The following is an 18,975-nucleotide window of genomic DNA, read 5'->3' on the forward strand; positions in this document are numbered from 1 at the left end:
CACCATGATCATCTCAGGATGCATTGTCTATGGTCATAATTGTGTAGGGGAATGCCCAGGTACCAAAGTAATTACCCTGCTTCCATTGGGAATAGAAGCTATACTTCCTGCTAGTGATCAGGGTCAATTACCATTTACAGAGATGGGATTCTTTTTCTTGCCTGCTTGTCTGTTGGTAAAAAGGAACGTGAAGTAACTGGGTGGAAGCCATAGCTTAGTGTTTAATGGGACTTTTGTTGTGCCTCTGGTAGAAATATCTGCCCCTTGGAAAACAAGTCTTTAGCTTCACAGAGCCTATTGTTGTGCATAAGGGGAGCACTAATTCCCAAAACTGAACCACTGAGAGTAATAGTGAGCAGAGTCAATTTTTCTTCCACCCTTTGGTTTCTAGATTCAAGTAGATTCATGAAAATACAGAACCATTAGGACTTAGCACACACAGGTTTGTATCAGGTCTGAGTAGATTGTGTATAACATCCATGGGGCCCCATCTTCCCAAGATATTGTCTCCAAGTTGGAGACTTAGCTCTGCTTTCAAAAGGCCATTTCATTGCCTGTTCAGGACAAGCCTTTTGACTGGCAGTTTATGGTGGATCCCGTGGTTCTATGAACACTACCATACTTCCTTTCCTGTAAAGGGGGGTGGGGGAGCATCTCAGAGTTCAAGGTGATGTTGTGTGAGATCTTGTATTAGTGGGTCAAACCCTGTGTAAGCCTTTGGACAGTGGTATTGTTATTCAATCATTCGGTCATGTCCGACTCTTTACTACCCTATGGACTGCAGCATGCCAGGCTTCCCTGTCCTTCACCATCTCCTGGAGTTTGCTCAAACTCAGTTCCTTTGAGTCAATGCCATCCAACCATTTCATCCTCTGTTGTTCCCTTCTCCTCCTGCCTTTAATCTTTCCAGCAGGCAAGAATGGTAAACCAATAAGTGGAACTTGGCCAAATCCTGTTAAGTTCAATTGTGTCTCTTTCAGGATGCAAGACATCCAATGCGTTTGTCTTCTCAGAGGATGACCTGAGGGGCTTAGCATTGATCTCTTTTGTTGTCAGGTTGAATGTTTACCTGCCAGCTATAAAGCTATAAATGTTTCACCTGCTCAGCCATAAAGAAAAATGAGTGCCAAAGAATTGATGCTTTTGAACTATGTTGTTGAAGACTCTTGAGAGTCCCTTGGACTGCAAGGAGATCCAACCAGTCCATCCTAAAGGAAATCAGTCCTGACTATTCATTGGAAGGGCTGATGCTGAAGCTGAAACTCCAATACTTTGGCCACCTGATGCAAAGGGCTGTCTCATTTGAAAAGACCCTGATGCTGGAAAAGGTTGAAGGTGGGAGGAGAAGGGGATGACAGAGGATGAGATGGTTGGATGGCAACACTGACTCAATGGACATGAGTTTGAGTAAACTCTGGGAGTGGGTGATGGACAGAGAAGCCTGGTGTGCTGCAGTCCATGGGGTTGCAAAGAGTCAGACATGAGTGAGTGACTGAACTGAACTGAATGTTTCACAGTGGCAGTAGCTAGGTCAAACTTCATGAGTAGGAGGGAGTCCATGTTACTGGGCCCATTCATAGCTTCCTTCCCTGTTACTATGGCTACCCTGCTCATGTACCCTTTGTGCCAGTACTAGAACACATGATGCAGGAGGCTGGCTGATGTCAACTGATTGAGTCACTTTGTCTACCAGTTTTCCCATGCCTCATTTGTGATAGAAACTCTTGGGTGGATATTAGGGTGCAATACAAAGGTCTTCACACCTCATGCCCACTGCCACTTTTCCATCCACATGTCTGTTTCCCAGACTTTCTTGTCTCCTATTTTCTAATCTTTGTCCTTCTAGGTCCCAGTCAAACCACTAAGCCATTCGCCACTGTTCATGACTCTATAAACTTTTATCCTATTTCTCATCAAAAGGATGATCAGATGCACTTCCTAAATCTCTGTCCATTGGAAAGATTTCTTCTCACTACTGCACTTCAGAACTTGCTCCTGAAAGGGGCTGGAGAGCAGCAGCAGTCCATTATCAATTAGCACTCACAGATTGAACCAATCCATATGTGCTCCACACTCAGCCTTTTTTCTCTTCCTTCAGTGAGTCATAAAGGACCAGACCTGCAGCCCTTGGTATGAACTGATGGAAGGTTTCCTAGGTGACATAGGTGGACAACGTGAAGGTCTTTTTCTTTCATTTCTTGTTTACTCATTTGACCATGCTGGGTCTTCGTTGCACACAGACTTTCTCTAGTTGTGGTGAGCAGGGGTTACTCTCTACCTGCGGTGCTCAAGCTTCAAACTGTGGTGGCTTCTCTTGTTGTGGAGCACATGCTGTAGTGTGGGCTCAGCAGTTGTGACAGATGGGATTGATTTGTCCCATGGCATGTGGAATCCTCCTGCACCAGGGATCAAACCCATGTCCCTTGCATTGGCCTTACCACCAGAACACCAGGGAGGTCTGACAACATGAAGGTTTGAGCCACTTGGTGATGATATTCAGTCACTCATTTGTGTCCAACTTTTTGCAACCCCATGGACTGCAGCATACCAGGCTTCCCTGTCCTTTACCATCTTCTGGAGTTTGCCCAAACTCATGTCCATTGACTTAGCTCATGCATAAAATAAAGCTCATATAACTTATTTGTTTTCTCTGGTCCTAGTTGCACCTGATCCTGGGTGTACCACTTCCATCTTGTGATCTATTGCTGCTGAGCCTGTCCAAACTTATGACTTAATAGGTCTGACAAAACAGACTCAAACAAATGTTTGTGACTACAAGGTCACTCATGCTCCATGATTAGGTACCCTATCTCCACTTGGACACAGTAGTATGACAAGAATTGATTTTCAAATGGCTGGAATCATTCAAGGGAGGTTGGGGACTCAGATTGTTAAGTGTGTTGACTCAGATGTTCTATCTCATGTATTAGGGTTCCATTCTTCCCAATTGCTACCCTGACTTTGTTGTGGCAATCCTGTTGAAGTTGAAAGTTTAATCTCCTCTGAAGTTTGCTCTTCTTAGAATTAAGTCCTAGAGCTGATCCACAGTCCTTTCTGTTCTTTGGCTACTGCAGGGCAATCACTAGAAAATGATGCATCTTTTCTAAAATTTATTTTTAATTGAAATAACTGCTTTACAATGTTGTGTTGGTTTCTTATGTACAACAATGTAATTCAGCCATAAGTATACATGTATCCCCTCCCTCTTGAACCTCCATCCGACCTACCCCTAGTCCCACCCCTCTAAGTCATCACAGAGTTCCAGGCTGGGCTCCCTGAGTTATACGGAAACTTCCCACTGGCTATTATTTTACACATGGTAATGTATATGTTTCAATGCTACTCTCTCAATTCATTTCAGGCTCTTTTTCCCTCGCTGTGTCCATGAGTCCATTCTGTTACATCCATGTCTCTATTCTGCCCTGCAGATAGATTCATTAGTATCTTTTTTCTAGATTCCATATATCTGTGTTAATATATTTGTTTTTTTTCTCCTTTTGACTTACTTCATTCTGTTTAACAGGCTCTAGGTTCACTCACCTCAGTTCAACTGACAGTATGAAGATTCCTTTAAAAACTAGGACTAAAATTACCACATGAACCAGCAATCCTGCTATTGGGTGTATACCCTGAGAAAACATAATTCAAACAAACACAAGTACCGCAATGTTCATTGCCACACTACTTACAATAATAGCCAGGACATGGAAACAACCTAGGTGTCCATCAACAGATAAATGGACAAAGAAGTTGTGATACGTATACACAATGAAATATTACTCAGCCATAAAAAGGATGCATCTTTGATCCCTTAGCAGCCAACACACCAAGGAACTAGAGGAATGAGTGCCTTGATTCTGCAGGGGGATCTTCAAGGTGAACCAGGGCTTTTGCGGCAAGCCCTATAAATAAATACTGGAAAAATGCCCATTTTATGATAGTCTCCAAAGCAGTAAAATAACTTGCTCAAGGCAACAGAGATAGCAAATAGTGACCCAATATTCAAAACTGGTTTGTTCTGAATATTGTGCCAGAAGTCTTAAGCAACATGTTGTATTATATTTCATGAGTGTGTTTGCCAAATATCTCAGTTTCAAAAACCTGCTTAGTCCCTTGGACAAAGCCCCTAGTTAACTTTTGGATTATTTTCTGTGATAGGCAGAATAACTACCCCTCCAAGTATGCCCATGTTCTTATCCTCAGAACTAGTACATAAAACTACAAAGTGCCATTTTTAGTGAGAATCTGATACACTAATTGGGAGTTTTATTGTTGTTGTTTGTTTATGTTTTAGTGAAAAGTAGTAGAAACCTAACTTGAGACTTTACTGATTAATATAACCAAGACATGAGATGCCATAGGCCTGGAGTTAGAGATTCCAAGTAGGCCACTTTCTCTCCACCTCTCATCTTGGCTTTTCTTTTATTTAATTAATTAATTTTTACTGAGGTACAGTTGATCCACAATATTACATGTTTCAGATGTACAACATAGTAATTGACAATATGCAGAGTACATCATGAGAAATGCTGGGCTGGAAGAAGCACAAGCTGGAATCAAGATTGTCGGGAGAAATATCAATAACCTCAGATATGCAGATGACACCACCCTTATGGCAGAAAGTGAAGAGGAACTAAAAAGCCTCTTGATGAAAGTGAAAGAGGAGAGTGAAAAAGTTGGCTTAAAGCTCAACATTCAGAAAACGAAGATCATGGCATCTGGTCCCATCCCTTCATGGGAAATAGATGGGGAAACAGTGGAAACAGTGTCAAACTTTATTCTTTTGGGCTCCAAAATCACTGCAGATGGTGATTGCAGCCATGAAATTAAAAGACGGTTACTCCTTGGAAGGAAAGTTATGACCAACCTAGATAACGTATTCAAAAGCAGAGACATTACTTTGCCAACAAAGGTCCGTCTAGTCAAGGCTATGGTTTTTCCAGTGGTCATGTATGGATGTGAGAGTTGGACTGTGAAGAAAACTGAGCGCCGAAGAACTGATGCTTCTGAACTGTGGTGTTGGAGAAGACTCTTGAGAGTCCCTTGGACTTCAAGGAGATCCAACCAGTCCATTCTGAAGGAGATCAGTCCTGGGTGTTCTTTGGAAGGAATGATGCTAAAGCTGAAACTCCAGTACTTTGGCCACCTCATGCGAAGAGTTGACTCACTGGAAAAGACTCTGATGCTGGGAGGGATTAGGGGCAGGAGGAGAAGGGGATGAAAGAGGATGAGATGACTGGATGGCATCACTGACTCGATGGATGTGAGTCTCGATGAACCCCGGAAGTTGGTGATAGACAGGGAGGCCCGGCGTGCTGCGATTCATGGGGTCGAAAAGAGTCGGACACGACTGAGTGACTGAACTGAACTGAAAGACTATACTCCATTTATATTTGTTATAAAATATTGGCTACATTCCTTGTAGTTTATTTTATTCATAGCAGTTTGTACCTCTTAAACTTCTACCCCAATCTTGTCCTCCACCACTCCACTCTCCCCACTGCTAACAGCTAGTTTCTTCTCTATATCTGTGAGGTAGGTGTTTGTGGGTCCTTTCTTTTATGGGATTTGACAAGAACTGTGTCTCTGAGTCAAAGTTGTTTACACAGACAGGTACAGAAGTGACAAACACTCCTTCCTTGGCTGCATAATGGCAAGCGAGGGAGATTTGGGAGGATCAACATGATCCTGGCAATCTCAGTGGCAGCGGATGACAGTGAGTCCATTAAAATTAAACTACCTTATGCAAAGGGATGTTCTAGACTAGGCACTACATTCAACATGAGGCCCTAGGATTTTTTTAAGGGAAGGAATGATTTTTGCCTTGGTTTGTGGCTGGTTCTAATAGCTTTCCCTGGTGTAGTGCTTTGAGGCCCAGTGGTTGAAATGTGAGGCAGTGTCAACTAAAAGGGCTTCCCAGGTGGCTTAGTGGTAAAGAATCTGCCTTCATATTTATTTATTGATGGGATATGTTTGTTTAGTATACATATTATTTGTTTAACATACGTGTGTTTAATGGCTGAATGACATACTCCTTCCTTCACTTCCTTAGGTCTCTGCCGGGGTCCTGCCCCGGCTGATCCAGGGAGTTCGAAGTGAGGACGGCATAGGTGAGGATCAGGATACAATAGCTTCAATTAGATATTAATTAGAGATATAAAGAGTAATAGAATGAGGATAGCTCAGTAGGAAAATTCAGTGGAGAAAAGAGGCTGAATAGCTTGGTTTACGTGGGAAACCAATAAAACTTCAAGACAAGAAGCTTGCACCACTTACATAGGCCTCAGGCATCCTTCCATTCTCCCAAAGGAGAGGAGACACTGAGGCCTCCCCGGTCGGATCTTAGAAGCCCAGGCATAATTAGTAAGCATGGCAGGTTCCGTGCTCCAGATGGAGAATCAGCCAGAATTTGAGAGAGAGAGAGACATGGGGAGACCAGTCTTTTGAGGAACTGATCCCAATTCTTTATTTTCCAGGGTCTGTTTTTATACACTGAAATGTTATACAAAAGTCATGCGGGGACAGCAGTCCTGACTTTTATTAAAGTCAGGTGCTTCATACAAATGTATACAGAGGTCTTAGGGGTGTTACATCATCTTCTGGCCAGGGGGGCCTGCTGACAATTTATGACCCTCTCCTTGTGACAGCGGTCAGTCAACACTTATTTCTCCAGGGGTGATTATTCTTAAAACAGACGCCACCCAAATAAAGTTACATTCCTATAGGGTGAGGGTGTAGTGGGTTTTAGTTAAGGAAAGAATTTACTTGGCCTAAGGTCTAATGTGATTTATATCAAAAGTTAATACTTATTTCTTCTATATATTCATTAATGTGTATAAGGGCAGGGGATGTGGAGACTTAGCAACAAACATTGGCTCAACAAATGAAAAACCCTTCACCAGCACAATTTCTAATCAGCCCACTATACTTATACTAATGGTTTTCTAACTTTTCTAAAGAACCTGTTTTTAGAAGGTTTAAAGCATCTTGTGCCTCTCACGGTTGGGAGGCTGTGAGCAATCACATGTGGCCGGACAAGCCTGTCAGGCAGGCTAGAGAAACTTCAGAGGAGTTTGTAGGTTGAAACACTCCTATCATGCCCAGGAATTATTATTAACTGGAGCTCTAAGTTAACTCCTTCTCCGAAAGAGGTGGTGGGGGACAGCCCCCCGTAAAGTCAGAGGTGTAGGTGAGAGCACAAAGTAGTGAAGTAGGCAGGCTCTGGTTATGGGGGTAGATGCTCAAGGATTTCCAGGGGGACTCCTGAGGCTCGATCCCACCTTTTCGTATGTTGAGCCTCCTTCCTCATGACCTTTGCCACAGGTGGAGTGCCTCACGCTGGCCCCCAACACTCCCTAGCTAGAGCCCTGGTTTCTCTGATAGTCATAGTATTTAAAAACACATGTGTAACCCACTGCTCCAGTGCAGTGCTCCATGCTGTGCGTTTAATTCTTACAGTAACTGACAGTGGTAGGTGCTATCATCACTGCCATGTTTTACAGTTGGGGAAACTGAGGCTTAGAGAAGTTGCTACTGGTTTAAGTACCATGTGAGTCCAGGAGTTATGTTTCATCCATAGAACAGTGCTTTGCAGCAAGTGGGTCAGAATTTGATCTGTAAATACACCGACACAAAGCAGGGTAATTTTTGGAGACGTGAATCCTCCTATCCCTTTTTCCTGCTCCCATTTGCTGCCTCGGTTATTTCTTGTCCTGGGGAAGGTTTAATGCAAGGCAGGCAGGCTGATTTCTTCTCTTGCTTTGTTTTCCACTGTGTGAGAGCCAGATGCCATGTTTCTAACTCTGAGCAGAGTGTTAGGCAACAGGATTATAAAGCATCATTTTTGTTACACAATTGATGCAATGATTGCTCAGCAATTTTAATATTTCAAGAACTAACCTACTGATGCTAACATACTTACATTTCTTCCTCCAACCCAATTATTTCAAGTGGAGGAAAATCTATTGTAAAAAATATAAAGATTGTAAAAAAAAAAAAATCAAGTGACCCATCACAAGTTTTGCCAATATAATGAAGGCTTTGAATAAAACCATTAAAAATGAAATTGGAAAAAAATATTTCTGCAGATCTGCTGAGATCGTTATCATTAATACAATACATGTGCAAGTTTTACAGAATAGGTTCTTAATTAATTTTATTTTGACAATTTCTATCTTTGTCTCTACAGTAGAATGTCTTTCTCCATCTTAAAAATTAAAAGCCATTTAAGTAACACAATGGGATAGCCATGATTAATAGAGCTACTGCTATTAACCATGGAAACTAAAGCAATTGAAAAATGGAAGCAGTAACATGTTTATAATTTTGCTAATGTCAGATTACAAGGTAGAATATTTTAAGCTTATTAAAAATTTTAAATTTTCTTGTAAAAACAAAATCTTCAGCCTTCATCAAGTTTTTCCTTAAAGTTTTAAGATTCTATATTTGCTTATATAGTGGTTTTGTTTATCAAAATGGATACCATTTTATGAATAAAGTTATATGATATTTACTTATAGAAAAATAAGCTCTCTTTATTGACTATGCCAAAGCTTTTGACTGTGTGGATCACAATAAACTGTGGAAAATTCTGAAAGAGATGGGAATACCAGACCACCTGACCTGTCTCTTGAGAAACCTATATGCACGTCAGGAAGCAACAGTTAGAACTGGACATGGAACAACAGACTGGTTCCAAATAGGAAAAGGAGTACGTCAAGGCTGTATATTGTCACCCTGCTTATTTAACTTATATGCAGAGTACATCATGAGAAATGGTGGGCTGGAAGAAGCACAAGCTGGAATCAAGATTGCCAGGAGAAATATCAAGAACCTCAGATATGCAGATGACACCACCCCTATGGCAGAAAGTGAAGAGGAATTAAAAAGCCTGTTGATGAAAGTGAAAGAGGAGAGTCAAAAAGTTGGCTTAAAGCTCAACATTCAGAAAACGAAGATCATGGCATCCAGTCCCATTACTTCATGGGAAATAGATGGGGAAACAGTGGAAACAGTGTCAGACTTTATTTTTGGGGGCTCCAAAATCACTGCAGATGGTGATTGCAGCCATGAAATTAAAAGACGGTTACTCCTTGGAAGGAAAGTTATGACCAACCTAGATAGCATATTGAAAAGCAGAGACATTACTTTGCCAACAAAAGTCCGTCTAGTCAATGCTATGGTTTTTCCAGTGGTCATGTATGGATGTGAGAGTTGGACTGTGAAGAAAGCTGAGCACCGAAGAATTGATGCTTTTGAACTGTGGTGTTGGAGAAGACTCTTGAGAGTCCCTTGGACTTCAAGGAGATCCAACCAGTCCATTCTGAAGATCAGCCCTGGGATTTCTTTGGAAGGAATGATGCTAAAGCTGAAACTCCAGTACTTTGGCCACCTCATGTGAAGAATTGACTCATTGGAAAAGACTCTGATGCTGGGAGGGATTGGGGGCAGGAGGAGAAGGGGACGACAGAGGATGAGATGGCTGGATGGCATCACTGACTCAATAGACGTGAGTCTGAATGAAGTCTGGGAGTTGGTGATGGACAGGGAGGCCTGGCGTGCTGTGCATGGGGTCGCAAAAAGTCGGCCACGACTGAGCGACTGAACTGAACTGAACTGAACTGAAAGTAGGGATGGTAAGTCAGACCTGCTTGGGAGAATGGAGAGTGCATATAAAATATCTGGCAAGAAGTATAGTTCAATATTATTTTATATTATTATTATTCCAGGTGAGAGTCTATCCTGGCATAGGCTGTTATGCCCTATAGTTATGTTACTCATATAATTGCACAAATAAAATTAATATTTTTGAAGTGTACCCAGTTTAAACAAATATGAAGGATTGCTGAAGGCATTTGTTTAACTTACTGTTGACAGCAGCAGCTTATTTATGCAAGTGTACTTGCTAAGTATATTATGCAAGTATATTTTTGATCAGATGACTTCAATATACTCTGAAATTCAAGTATTTTGAATTTAAAATAGTTTTGAAATTATGTCAACATTTATGTTTTTTTTTTAAAGGAGATAGAGACTGGATCTTTAAATTGTAAAATTTAGTGATATGGATATAATTCAAAACTATCCATGATCTGGAGATCTGGGGATCTGATATGGGATTTTTATGAGATTTACATTTTGTGCTGCTCTCTGTTGCGGTTTGAAATAACACAAAATGTGAAACTTTGCATCTACCCTAACCTTTCCTTCTTTCTAGTTCAAGGCTACTGATTGCACCAAGGATCCCAACCCCTCTCTCTTCTAGGAACCGGGGTAGTGGGGAGACCTTAACTTCCTGTCTCAAATCCCCATGTGGCTGAGTGTGTGCTCAGTCATGTCTTACTCTTTGTCACACTATGGACTGTAACCCGCCAGACTCCTCTTCCCATGGGATTCTCTGTCCCCCCCAACCTCCAGATTGTGAGCTCTGCCAGGGCAAGGCCTCACCTTGATCCATCTTTGTATCCTGGCATCGCTCAGCACTGGCTGGTATACAGGAGTGGGTTACCATTTCCTCCTCCAGGGGATCTTCCCAATCCAGGGATCGAACCCATGTCTCTGGTGTCTCCTGCATTGCAGGCAGATTCTTTACCACTGAATCACCTGGGAAGCCCCCCACCCCTACTCATGGGTAACATCTTAATTTTTTCCCTCTCAGAGCCAGACTTTTCAGGGTGGTTAATGCTTTCTCCCCTGTCTCAATGAATTGCCATCATATTCACTTCTCGACCCACATTATTTTGGCTTCTATAATTTCAATATCTCTTCTTACAGTTAATACTGACTTCCATGATGCTAATCCCAAGACCCACATTTTATGTTTGGTCCTCATTGTCTCATGTGCCCAGCATCCATCTTTCATTTCTTGTGTTGTGAAACTCTCTCCTTGTGGAGAGTGCTCCTAATTTCCCTCATACTTCTCTGTGGCTCCTTTTCCTCCTCTGGAGCCTCACACTTCTTACCCAGTTTTTGAAATATTGGTATTAGTCACAGTAACAGAGTAACATGATTAGACATATTCAAAGGTCTCCCCTTATGGCAGAAAGTGAAGAAGAACTAGAGAGCCTCTTGATGAAAGTGAAAGAGGAGAGTGAAAAAGTTGGCTTAAAGCTCAACATTCAGAAAACTAAGATCATGGCATCTGGTCCCACCACTTCATGGCAAATAGATGGGAAAACAGTGGAGACAGTGGCTGACTTTATTTTTCTGGGCTTCAAAATCACTGCAGATGGTGATTGCAGCCATGAAATTAAAAGACACTTACTCCTTGGAAGGAAAGTTATGACCAACCTAGACAGCATATTAAAAAGCAGAGACATTACTTTGTCAACAAAGGTCTGTCTAGTCAAGGTTATGGTTTTTCCAGTGGTCATGTATGGATGTGAAAGTTGGACTATAAAGAAAGCTGAGCACCGAAGAATTGATGCTTTTGAACTGTGGTGTTGGAGAAGACTCTTGAGAGTCCCTTGGACTGCAAGGAGATCCAACCAGGATCAGTCCTGGGTGTTCATTGGAAGGACTGTTGTTGAAGCTGAAACTCCAATACTTTGGCCACCTGATGCGAAGAGCTGACTCATTTGAAAAGACCCTGCTGCTGGGAAAGATTGAGGGCAGGAGGAGAAGGGGACGATGGAGGATGAGATGGTTGGATGGCATCACCGACACAATGGACATGGGTTTGGGTGGACTCCAGGAGTTGATGGTGGACAAGGAGGCCTGGCATGCTGTGGTTCATGGGGTTGCAGAGTTGGACACGACTGACCAACTGAACTGAACTGGGCTGAAAGGTCTCCCCAGTTCACTGGTTGTATCATTCAAAGGGACTGGGGAGACCAGTGCAACTGCTGTGTCACACAGGAGACAAAAAGAAAAGGAGAAAGGACCTTAAAATTCTCAGTCTGGTGATAAGGGGCTGAGGGCAAGCCCCTTCCCCTTTTTTGGATTTAATTTCCTTATTCCAAAAACAGGACAAGGTGTAGACAATCCATATGGATCCTTCCAATTGTGGCATTTACCCACTGTACTATATCTCTTTGCTTATCAATCTGTCCCCCCCACCACCAGATTGTGAACTTTGCCAGGGCAAGGCCTCCCCTTGATCCATCTTTGTATCCTGGCATCGCTCAGCATTGGCTGGTGTACAGGAGGCAACAATGCCTGTGGGGAACGGGTCTATGTTTCCAACCTGAACATTTCCATTCTCTTACCTCCAGGCTCTTGTGGAAGGAAGTAATGGAACTCTGTGTCCTTGGCCCTCTACATGGAACTTGCTATGTAAATTCCACTGGTTCCTGTCTTTTCACATCTTATGTGCCTATGTCCTCACATTAACCATGGTGGCTGTTCCAAATCACCACTCTGCTCAGGCACTCAATCCTCCCTGTCCTTGCCAGGGCAAACAATGCCTCAGACTCCTTTAAGAAAATTGAGGTTATTTGGCATCAGAAATCTAGTCTAGCCACTCCCTCCCTGTTTCTCACCTCTCACACGTCTCACATTTCTTCCCAGTAGCACCCCTTCAAAAACTATAACTTCTGTGTTAAATTAAGAGCAGAACGCAGTGATTTCTACCCAGCCTCAATATTTTCATGAAAATATCCATCTACGAAGTTTCTGAGCCACATCCCACCAGCTCATTCATTCTATTCAATGCCCCATTCATCCCCTGGACCTATTTTTTCTCTTATTACCCCTCTTTTAGCACTTTGCAACGCCATGTCCGTTAGGAACAAGCGCCAGGCTCCCTGTCATGAAAATAACCGTCATTTTAATTTATTCTTCCTCTTCTTAACTCCCTTCCCTACTCCCTATGTTATGCTTGTTCTCTTAGTATACAAACTATTTGACCTGGGAAGTCTCCAGTTCTTTGTCTTCCATTTGTTTTGGAGATCATTATTCTATATTCCTCATTTTGCTCTTTCCTAAATCTCCCCCTCCCCCCACATGTCTCCTTAGTTCAAGTGAATTAAAGAACTATTTTGAAAACATCTACTGTGTGTCTAGCCCAAAGTCGGGCTCTAAGAGAATCCAAGAGATGAAAAAAACAATATTTGAACCACTATAGAGTTTCAAAACCTAATTAGGAAAGCAAGTTGCATATATAAAGAGGTACATAATGAGACATACATAATGAGGCTGCATAAGATTGGTGATTGTGATATGAATAATAAATGAAAGCATGAGCAAAGTGTCAAATGAGAGCTATAAAAATGTGTTGGGACGTCCCTGGTGGTACAGTGGATGGGAATCCACTTGCCAATGAAGGGGACATGGGTTCAATCTCTGGTCCAGGAAGATTCCACATGGTGTGGAGCTGTGGGGTTGTGCGCCACAACTACTGAGCCCACACTCTAGAGCCTGAGAGACACAACTACTGAGCCCATGTGCTACAACTACTGAAGCCCATGTACCTAGAGCCTGTCCTCCACAACAAGCCACTGCAATGAAAAGCCTATGAAAAGCCTGAAGAGTAGACCTCGCTCACTGCAACTAGAGAAAGTCTGCATGCAGCAATGAAGACAAATAAAAAAATAAATAAAAATAAAATTGAATGTGTTGATTATTCACAGGATAGATTCCCATGGGCTGGGGCTGGTTAGAGAAGCATTTATAGAGGCAGTGAATCTTGAAGATGAGTTTGAGAAGAGCACAAGACACACGGGGCAAGGATTGGGGGGTGTCCGGGAAGAGGGATGTTACGGAATATTAATTCTTCTTGCTTTGTCTATCTCAAGAACAGAAACATAAGGATCATCCTAGATTTCTTCCCTACTGTGCCCACATCCAGTCAGTTACCAATTCCCATAAAAAATACATCAGTATTTCTCCTACTCATTCTGCCTCTCTGTCCCATGATACTGGCAGTTCAGGCCATTTTCACATCTTACCTGAACACAACAATAGCATTTGAACCATTCTCCTAGTTCAGGTCCTATATCCCTCTATTTTAGTGGTTTAGCCCCTAAGTTGTGTCCAACTCTCACAGCCTCATGGACTAGAGCCCACCAGGCTCCTGTCCATGGGACTTACCAGGCAAGGGCATTGGAGTGGGTTGCCATTTCCTTCTCCAGAGCATCTTCTTGACCCAGGGATTGAACCTGCATCTCTTGTGTCTCTTGCATTGGCAGGAGGATTCTTTACCACTGAGCCACCTGGGAAACCCATATCCTTCATATACACATATAATTTGCCCCCATAAATGTTAAGATCCTGAGACCTGAATTCTTGAGATTGCCTCCTTACCCTCTAGTGTCCTTGGGCAAATTGCATAATCTGTCTGTGTCCCAGTTTCTGTATACATAAAATGAGGATATGTAAAATGCTAATACCAATCTCAAATTTTTAATTTGATAATTAAATAAGCTACTACTTCTAAATCACTTTAGAATAGTACCTGGCACTTAGTAAGCACACAATAAATATTTACCTATTTTCATCCAAACAGTCATCAGAGAGCTCTACTACCTAATCCATGTAACTTTCCATCTTAAATCCCTTCAGTGGACTCTTATGTCCTAGGTAAAGCCTGAAGTCCTTACTTACTTGGACCTGCCAAGCATCATTATCTGTGTTGCTGGGGCTTTTTCAATGACCTCTGTCCCGTGTAGTGCAGCTGAGGAAATTTAATTCAGTGGCTATTTGCATAAGAATGCCAAGAGAAGGAAGGGACTACTCCCCCCAAATGGGATTTTTGAGTGGCAGTAAGTATGGAAAGCCAGTCTTTAGCCAGAATAAATTTCTAAATTTCTCTATTTCCCCACTTTTGGAGTGAATGGTAGATCTTCACTCTCAATTGGAGGTAGACAGAACACAGGCAATATCATAAGGAAAGATGTTCCTACATGAAATGGAGGTTGTGGAGAAGCCACCTCTTCCAACCTACTGGGCTGGGGAAAGAATGAGCAGAGATCAGGAAGCCAGTGGTCAGGAGAGTAACTGATTTCTCCCATCTAGGCTAAAATCAAGGGAAGGCAAGTTTTGGATAGATGACAGAAAAGTTGATAGCACAAGAGTTCCTTTTTGGGAGGAAGCAGAATGAAAATGGCAGTGAAGGAGAAAGAAGGCCTGAGCTAGCACCCTCATGCCTCTTAGGGTATATTGGTAAAAAGCCCAAAGTTCCTTTGTTCTGCAAGGAAGGACATGGAATGCAGAAAATAGGCTGGCCAGGTCTCAGAGAGCTAACACTTCCAGCAAGAGCCTGGGTGGGACTGGGTCAGCTAAGGTGTCCTCAGGCGCTGACCCTGCTGAGAGAACTAACTAGAAGTTCACCAACCCAAGGACCAGACTAGATCTCACAAAGCTGAGACCACCCAGGACCTAGGTGTGAATCTGAGGTCTTCAGCCAGACCACTGTGATGCAGTCTTATGAAGGCCACCGTACACTTACCATGATCTAGGGAAAGAGCAGGACACAGAGAAAGAATCGGAAAAATAAAAATGCCATGAATCTCCCAGGAGAGACTGTAAACCAGAAGATTCTGATACACTGTTAAATAGCAGTCTCTAGTTGAGAGACAGAGATAGGCGGGAGGTGGTAAGGTCTGAGAAGAGGCAACTGAAACACTTCATGTGTGGTGCACAATGGATCTGAGGGGCCGGCACTCGGTCCAGGTGAAATTGCCTTCACTGGAGTCTGTCCTAACCCTTACCTTGCCAAGTAAAACCTGGCTCCAGAGACGGGTGGGAGCCTGAGGAGTGGGCGGTACTGAGGAGAGGGGAGTAGGGAGTTGTAGCAGAGACTGGGTTTATTATTCTGGGCTGTGAATCCAACACCTTACATTTATTTATGTTTTAGCATAAATAAATGAATGTTTATTTATTCATTATTATGCTAAACATAAATAAATGTATGTATAAAAGAAGGCTAGATGTGAGGAACAGCAGCTTGAGAAATTAGGCCTCTTGAATCCAAGTTCACCACCTGATGGTTTTGCTGTTGTCATTGTGTTAGTCGCCCAGTTGTGTTTGACTCTTTGCAACCCCATGGATTGTAGCCCACCAGGCACTTCTATCCATGGCATTTCCCAAGCAAGAATACTGGAGAGGATTGCCGTTTCCTTCTCCAGGGCATCTTCCCAACCCAGGGATCAAACCTGCCTCTCCTACATTGGCAGGTGGATTTTGAACCACCAATGAAGCCCATATCTGATGATTAATATGTATTTAAAATGCATACTTTTAAAATTTTACTATACTATTGTCTATGCTTTTGAGATTATTAATAATTATGTCTCTTGAAAGTGAAAAAAGAGAGTCAAAAAGTTGGCTTAAAGCTCAACATTCAGAAAACTAAGATCATGGCATCTGGTACTATCACTTCATGGCAAATAGATGGGGAAACAATGGAAACAGTGACAGACTGTTTTGGGGGGCTCCAAAATCACTGCAGCCATGAAATTAAAAGATGCTTGTTCCTTGGAAGAAAAGTTATGACCAACCTAGACAGCATAGTATAAAGCAAAGACATTACTTTGCCAACAAAGGTCTGTCTAGTCAAAGCTATGGTTTTTCCAGTGGTCATGTATGGATGTGAGAGTTGGACTAAAAAGAAAGCTGAGCACCGAAGAATTGATGCTTTTGAACTGTGGTGTTGGAGAAGACTCCTGAGAGTCCCTTGGACTGCAAGGAGATCCAACCAGTCCATCCTAAAGGAGATCAGTCCTGGGTGTTCTTTGGAAGGACTGATGCTGAAGCTGAAACTCCAATCCTTTGGCCACCTCATGCGAAGAGTTGACTCATTTGAAAAGACCCTGAGGCTGGGAATGATTGAAGGCAGGAGGAGAAGGGGACAACAGAGGATGACATGGTTGGATGGCATCACTGACTCAATGGACATGAGTTTGAGTAAGCTCTGGGAGTTGGTGATGGACAGGGAAGCCTGGCGTCCTGCAGTCCATTGGGTCACAAAGAGTCAGACGCGACTGAACTGAACTGATGTCTCTTGTATCCAGGGCTGGCTTCATGGGCCTGAGATCTAAGCCCTGCACTCAAAAGGGTGTGTGCTTGGTTTAATGCTCTGCTGTCATCATCTTGAAATTTTTAATAAAGTTTTAACAAGAAACCCCACATTTTCATCTTGCACCTGGATCCACAAATCCTGTAACTGGCCCCATCTGAATCTGTGTGGTGGAAATACTATATGATGGTAGTAGCAACTTTGCATCTCTTCCCAACTCAGTGTTCAGGGTCCTCTGCTGGCAGACTTGAAATAGGACTTGCTGGACACTGGCAAGCACCAGTAATCAGAGTGAGAACCAGCTGTAAGACATTACTAGCACACCACTGGACAGGGTACCTATATAAGGTTAATAATCCTACTCACGCATTACCAGCCCCCAGACTCTTGTGGGTTTTGATAGCATTTCAGTGGGGAACAAGTTCTCTTTTTCAGCGCAGTTTATAAATGCTTTGTGGCAAAGAGGAAAACCAACGACGTTAGCTTTGGCATTATTTCAAAACCTAAAATTCAGATCTTCTGTGACTGAAAGCTGTCACACATGAACTATGACACTCCATGAGAAGTCGTCCTGAATGCAGGTTTGCATCCATTGATAAAGGGCAAGAAATCCGGGAACTCGTGCCTGCTTCCTCCCCCTAAGCGGGAACTTCCCCTCCCACAGCTCTTCCTTAGCACCCTTGGCGATCAGAGAGGGAAGCAGGGTGAGGGAGCGGGGATCTTGCGGGAGGGCACAGAGAAACAGTGGGCGGGCTTTGCCCTGGAGTGAGTGGGTGGATCCTCCCGCAAGAGCGGCTACACAAAGCTCCCCGCCGGTAAGTCAGTCCTCGTAGCGCAAAGCGATGGAGTCCTCCTGGATGGAGTCCTCCTGGATGGAGTCCTCCTGGCTTGAGACGCACTGGGCAAGGCCCTTTTACCTGACGTTGGTGTTCTGCTTGGCCCTAGGGCTGCTGCAGGCCATCAAGCTCTACCTGCAGAGGCAGAGGCTGCTCCGAGACCTGCGCCTCTTCCCCTCGCCCCCCACTCACTGGCTGTACGGGCATAGCAAGGTAGACACATCGGAGGGAGGGGTGAAGGAGGATGCTGGAAATCCGATCGCGCAGAGAAGCGGCTGCTTCCTTCTTTTCCTCCCATCCCTCAGTCCTGCACCGACCTCTCCTGCCAGCCTGTGGCTCCCGCATTTACATTACTCCATGAAACACCCTAGAGCCACTGCTGCTGCTGCTGCTACTAAGTCGCTTCAGTCGTGTCCGACTCTGTGCGACCCCATAGACGGCAGCCCATCAGGCTCCACCTTCCCTGGGATTCTCCAGGCAAGAACACTGGAGCGGGTTGCCATTTCCTTCTCCAATGCATGCCACTAGAAGGGATATTTAGGTGCGGTGGGAGTTGGAGGGGGGATATGTAAAGAGACAATATGGAAAAAGAAAGCTGTGGTGTAATTCAGGTCTGTCTAAATTGCTTCGCTCATCTCTTGGATTTATGTACGCGTTTTTAAAAGCCTTCCACATACATTGCTAAAAAATAGTCTAAAGAACATGTTTTTTTATTTAAATTTTTTTAAATTTATTATTTCTTTATTTTTGGCTGTGCTGGGTCTTCACTGATGTGCATAGGCTTTTTCTATTTGCAGTGAGCAGGGGCTGCTCTCTAGTTGTACCCTGCACAGACTTCTGATTGCGGTGGCTTTTCTTGTCACAAACCAAGAGCTCTAGGGCCTGGGGGCTTCCGTAGTTGCTGCGCCTGGGCTCAGTAGTTGTGGCACGGGGTTTAGCTGCCCCGCAGCAAGTGAAATCTTCCCAGACCAGGGATCAAACCGTTGTCCCCTGCATTGGCACACAAATTCCCAATCATATCACATCATCCATATCATAGCATATGTCAGAATTTCCTTCCTTTTTAAGGCTGAATAATATCCTATTGTATTTATATACCACATTTTCTTTATCCATTCATTCGCTGGCGGATGCTTGGGTTGTTTCCACGTTTTAGCAGTTGTGAACATGAGTGTACAAATATCT

General features: G+C 43.3%; 2 protein-coding genes across 2 annotated transcripts in view; one reads left to right on the plus strand and one right to left on the minus strand.

Annotated features, from left to right (window-relative positions):
- Positions 1 to 12,716, minus strand: part of LOC147375280 (cytochrome P450 4A6-like) — a 29,450-nt gene extending 16,734 nt beyond the window's left edge. The window contains exon 1 of the mRNA XM_086394042.1: positions 12,690 to 12,716. Within this exon, the coding sequence (XP_086250168.1) occupies positions 12,690 to 12,716 (27 nt within the window). The remainder of the gene's footprint in view (positions 1 to 12,689) is intronic.
- A 5,110-nt stretch (positions 12,717 to 17,826) lies between these two features.
- CYP4X1 (cytochrome P450 family 4 subfamily X member 1) overlaps positions 17,827 to 18,975 on the plus strand; it is a 49,414-nt gene continuing 48,265 nt past the window's right edge. The window contains exon 1 of the mRNA XM_086387068.1: positions 17,827 to 18,003. Coding sequence (XP_086243194.1) covers positions 17,827 to 18,003 — 177 coding nt within the window. The remainder of the gene's footprint in view (positions 18,004 to 18,975) is intronic.

This window comes from Bos grunniens, chromosome 3 (assembly GCF_055505025.1).
Source record: "Bos grunniens cultivar Pamir isolate PY7600 chromosome 3, Bosgru_T2T1.0, whole genome shotgun sequence".
Lineage (NCBI taxonomy): Eukaryota > Metazoa > Chordata > Mammalia > Artiodactyla > Bovidae > Bos > Bos grunniens.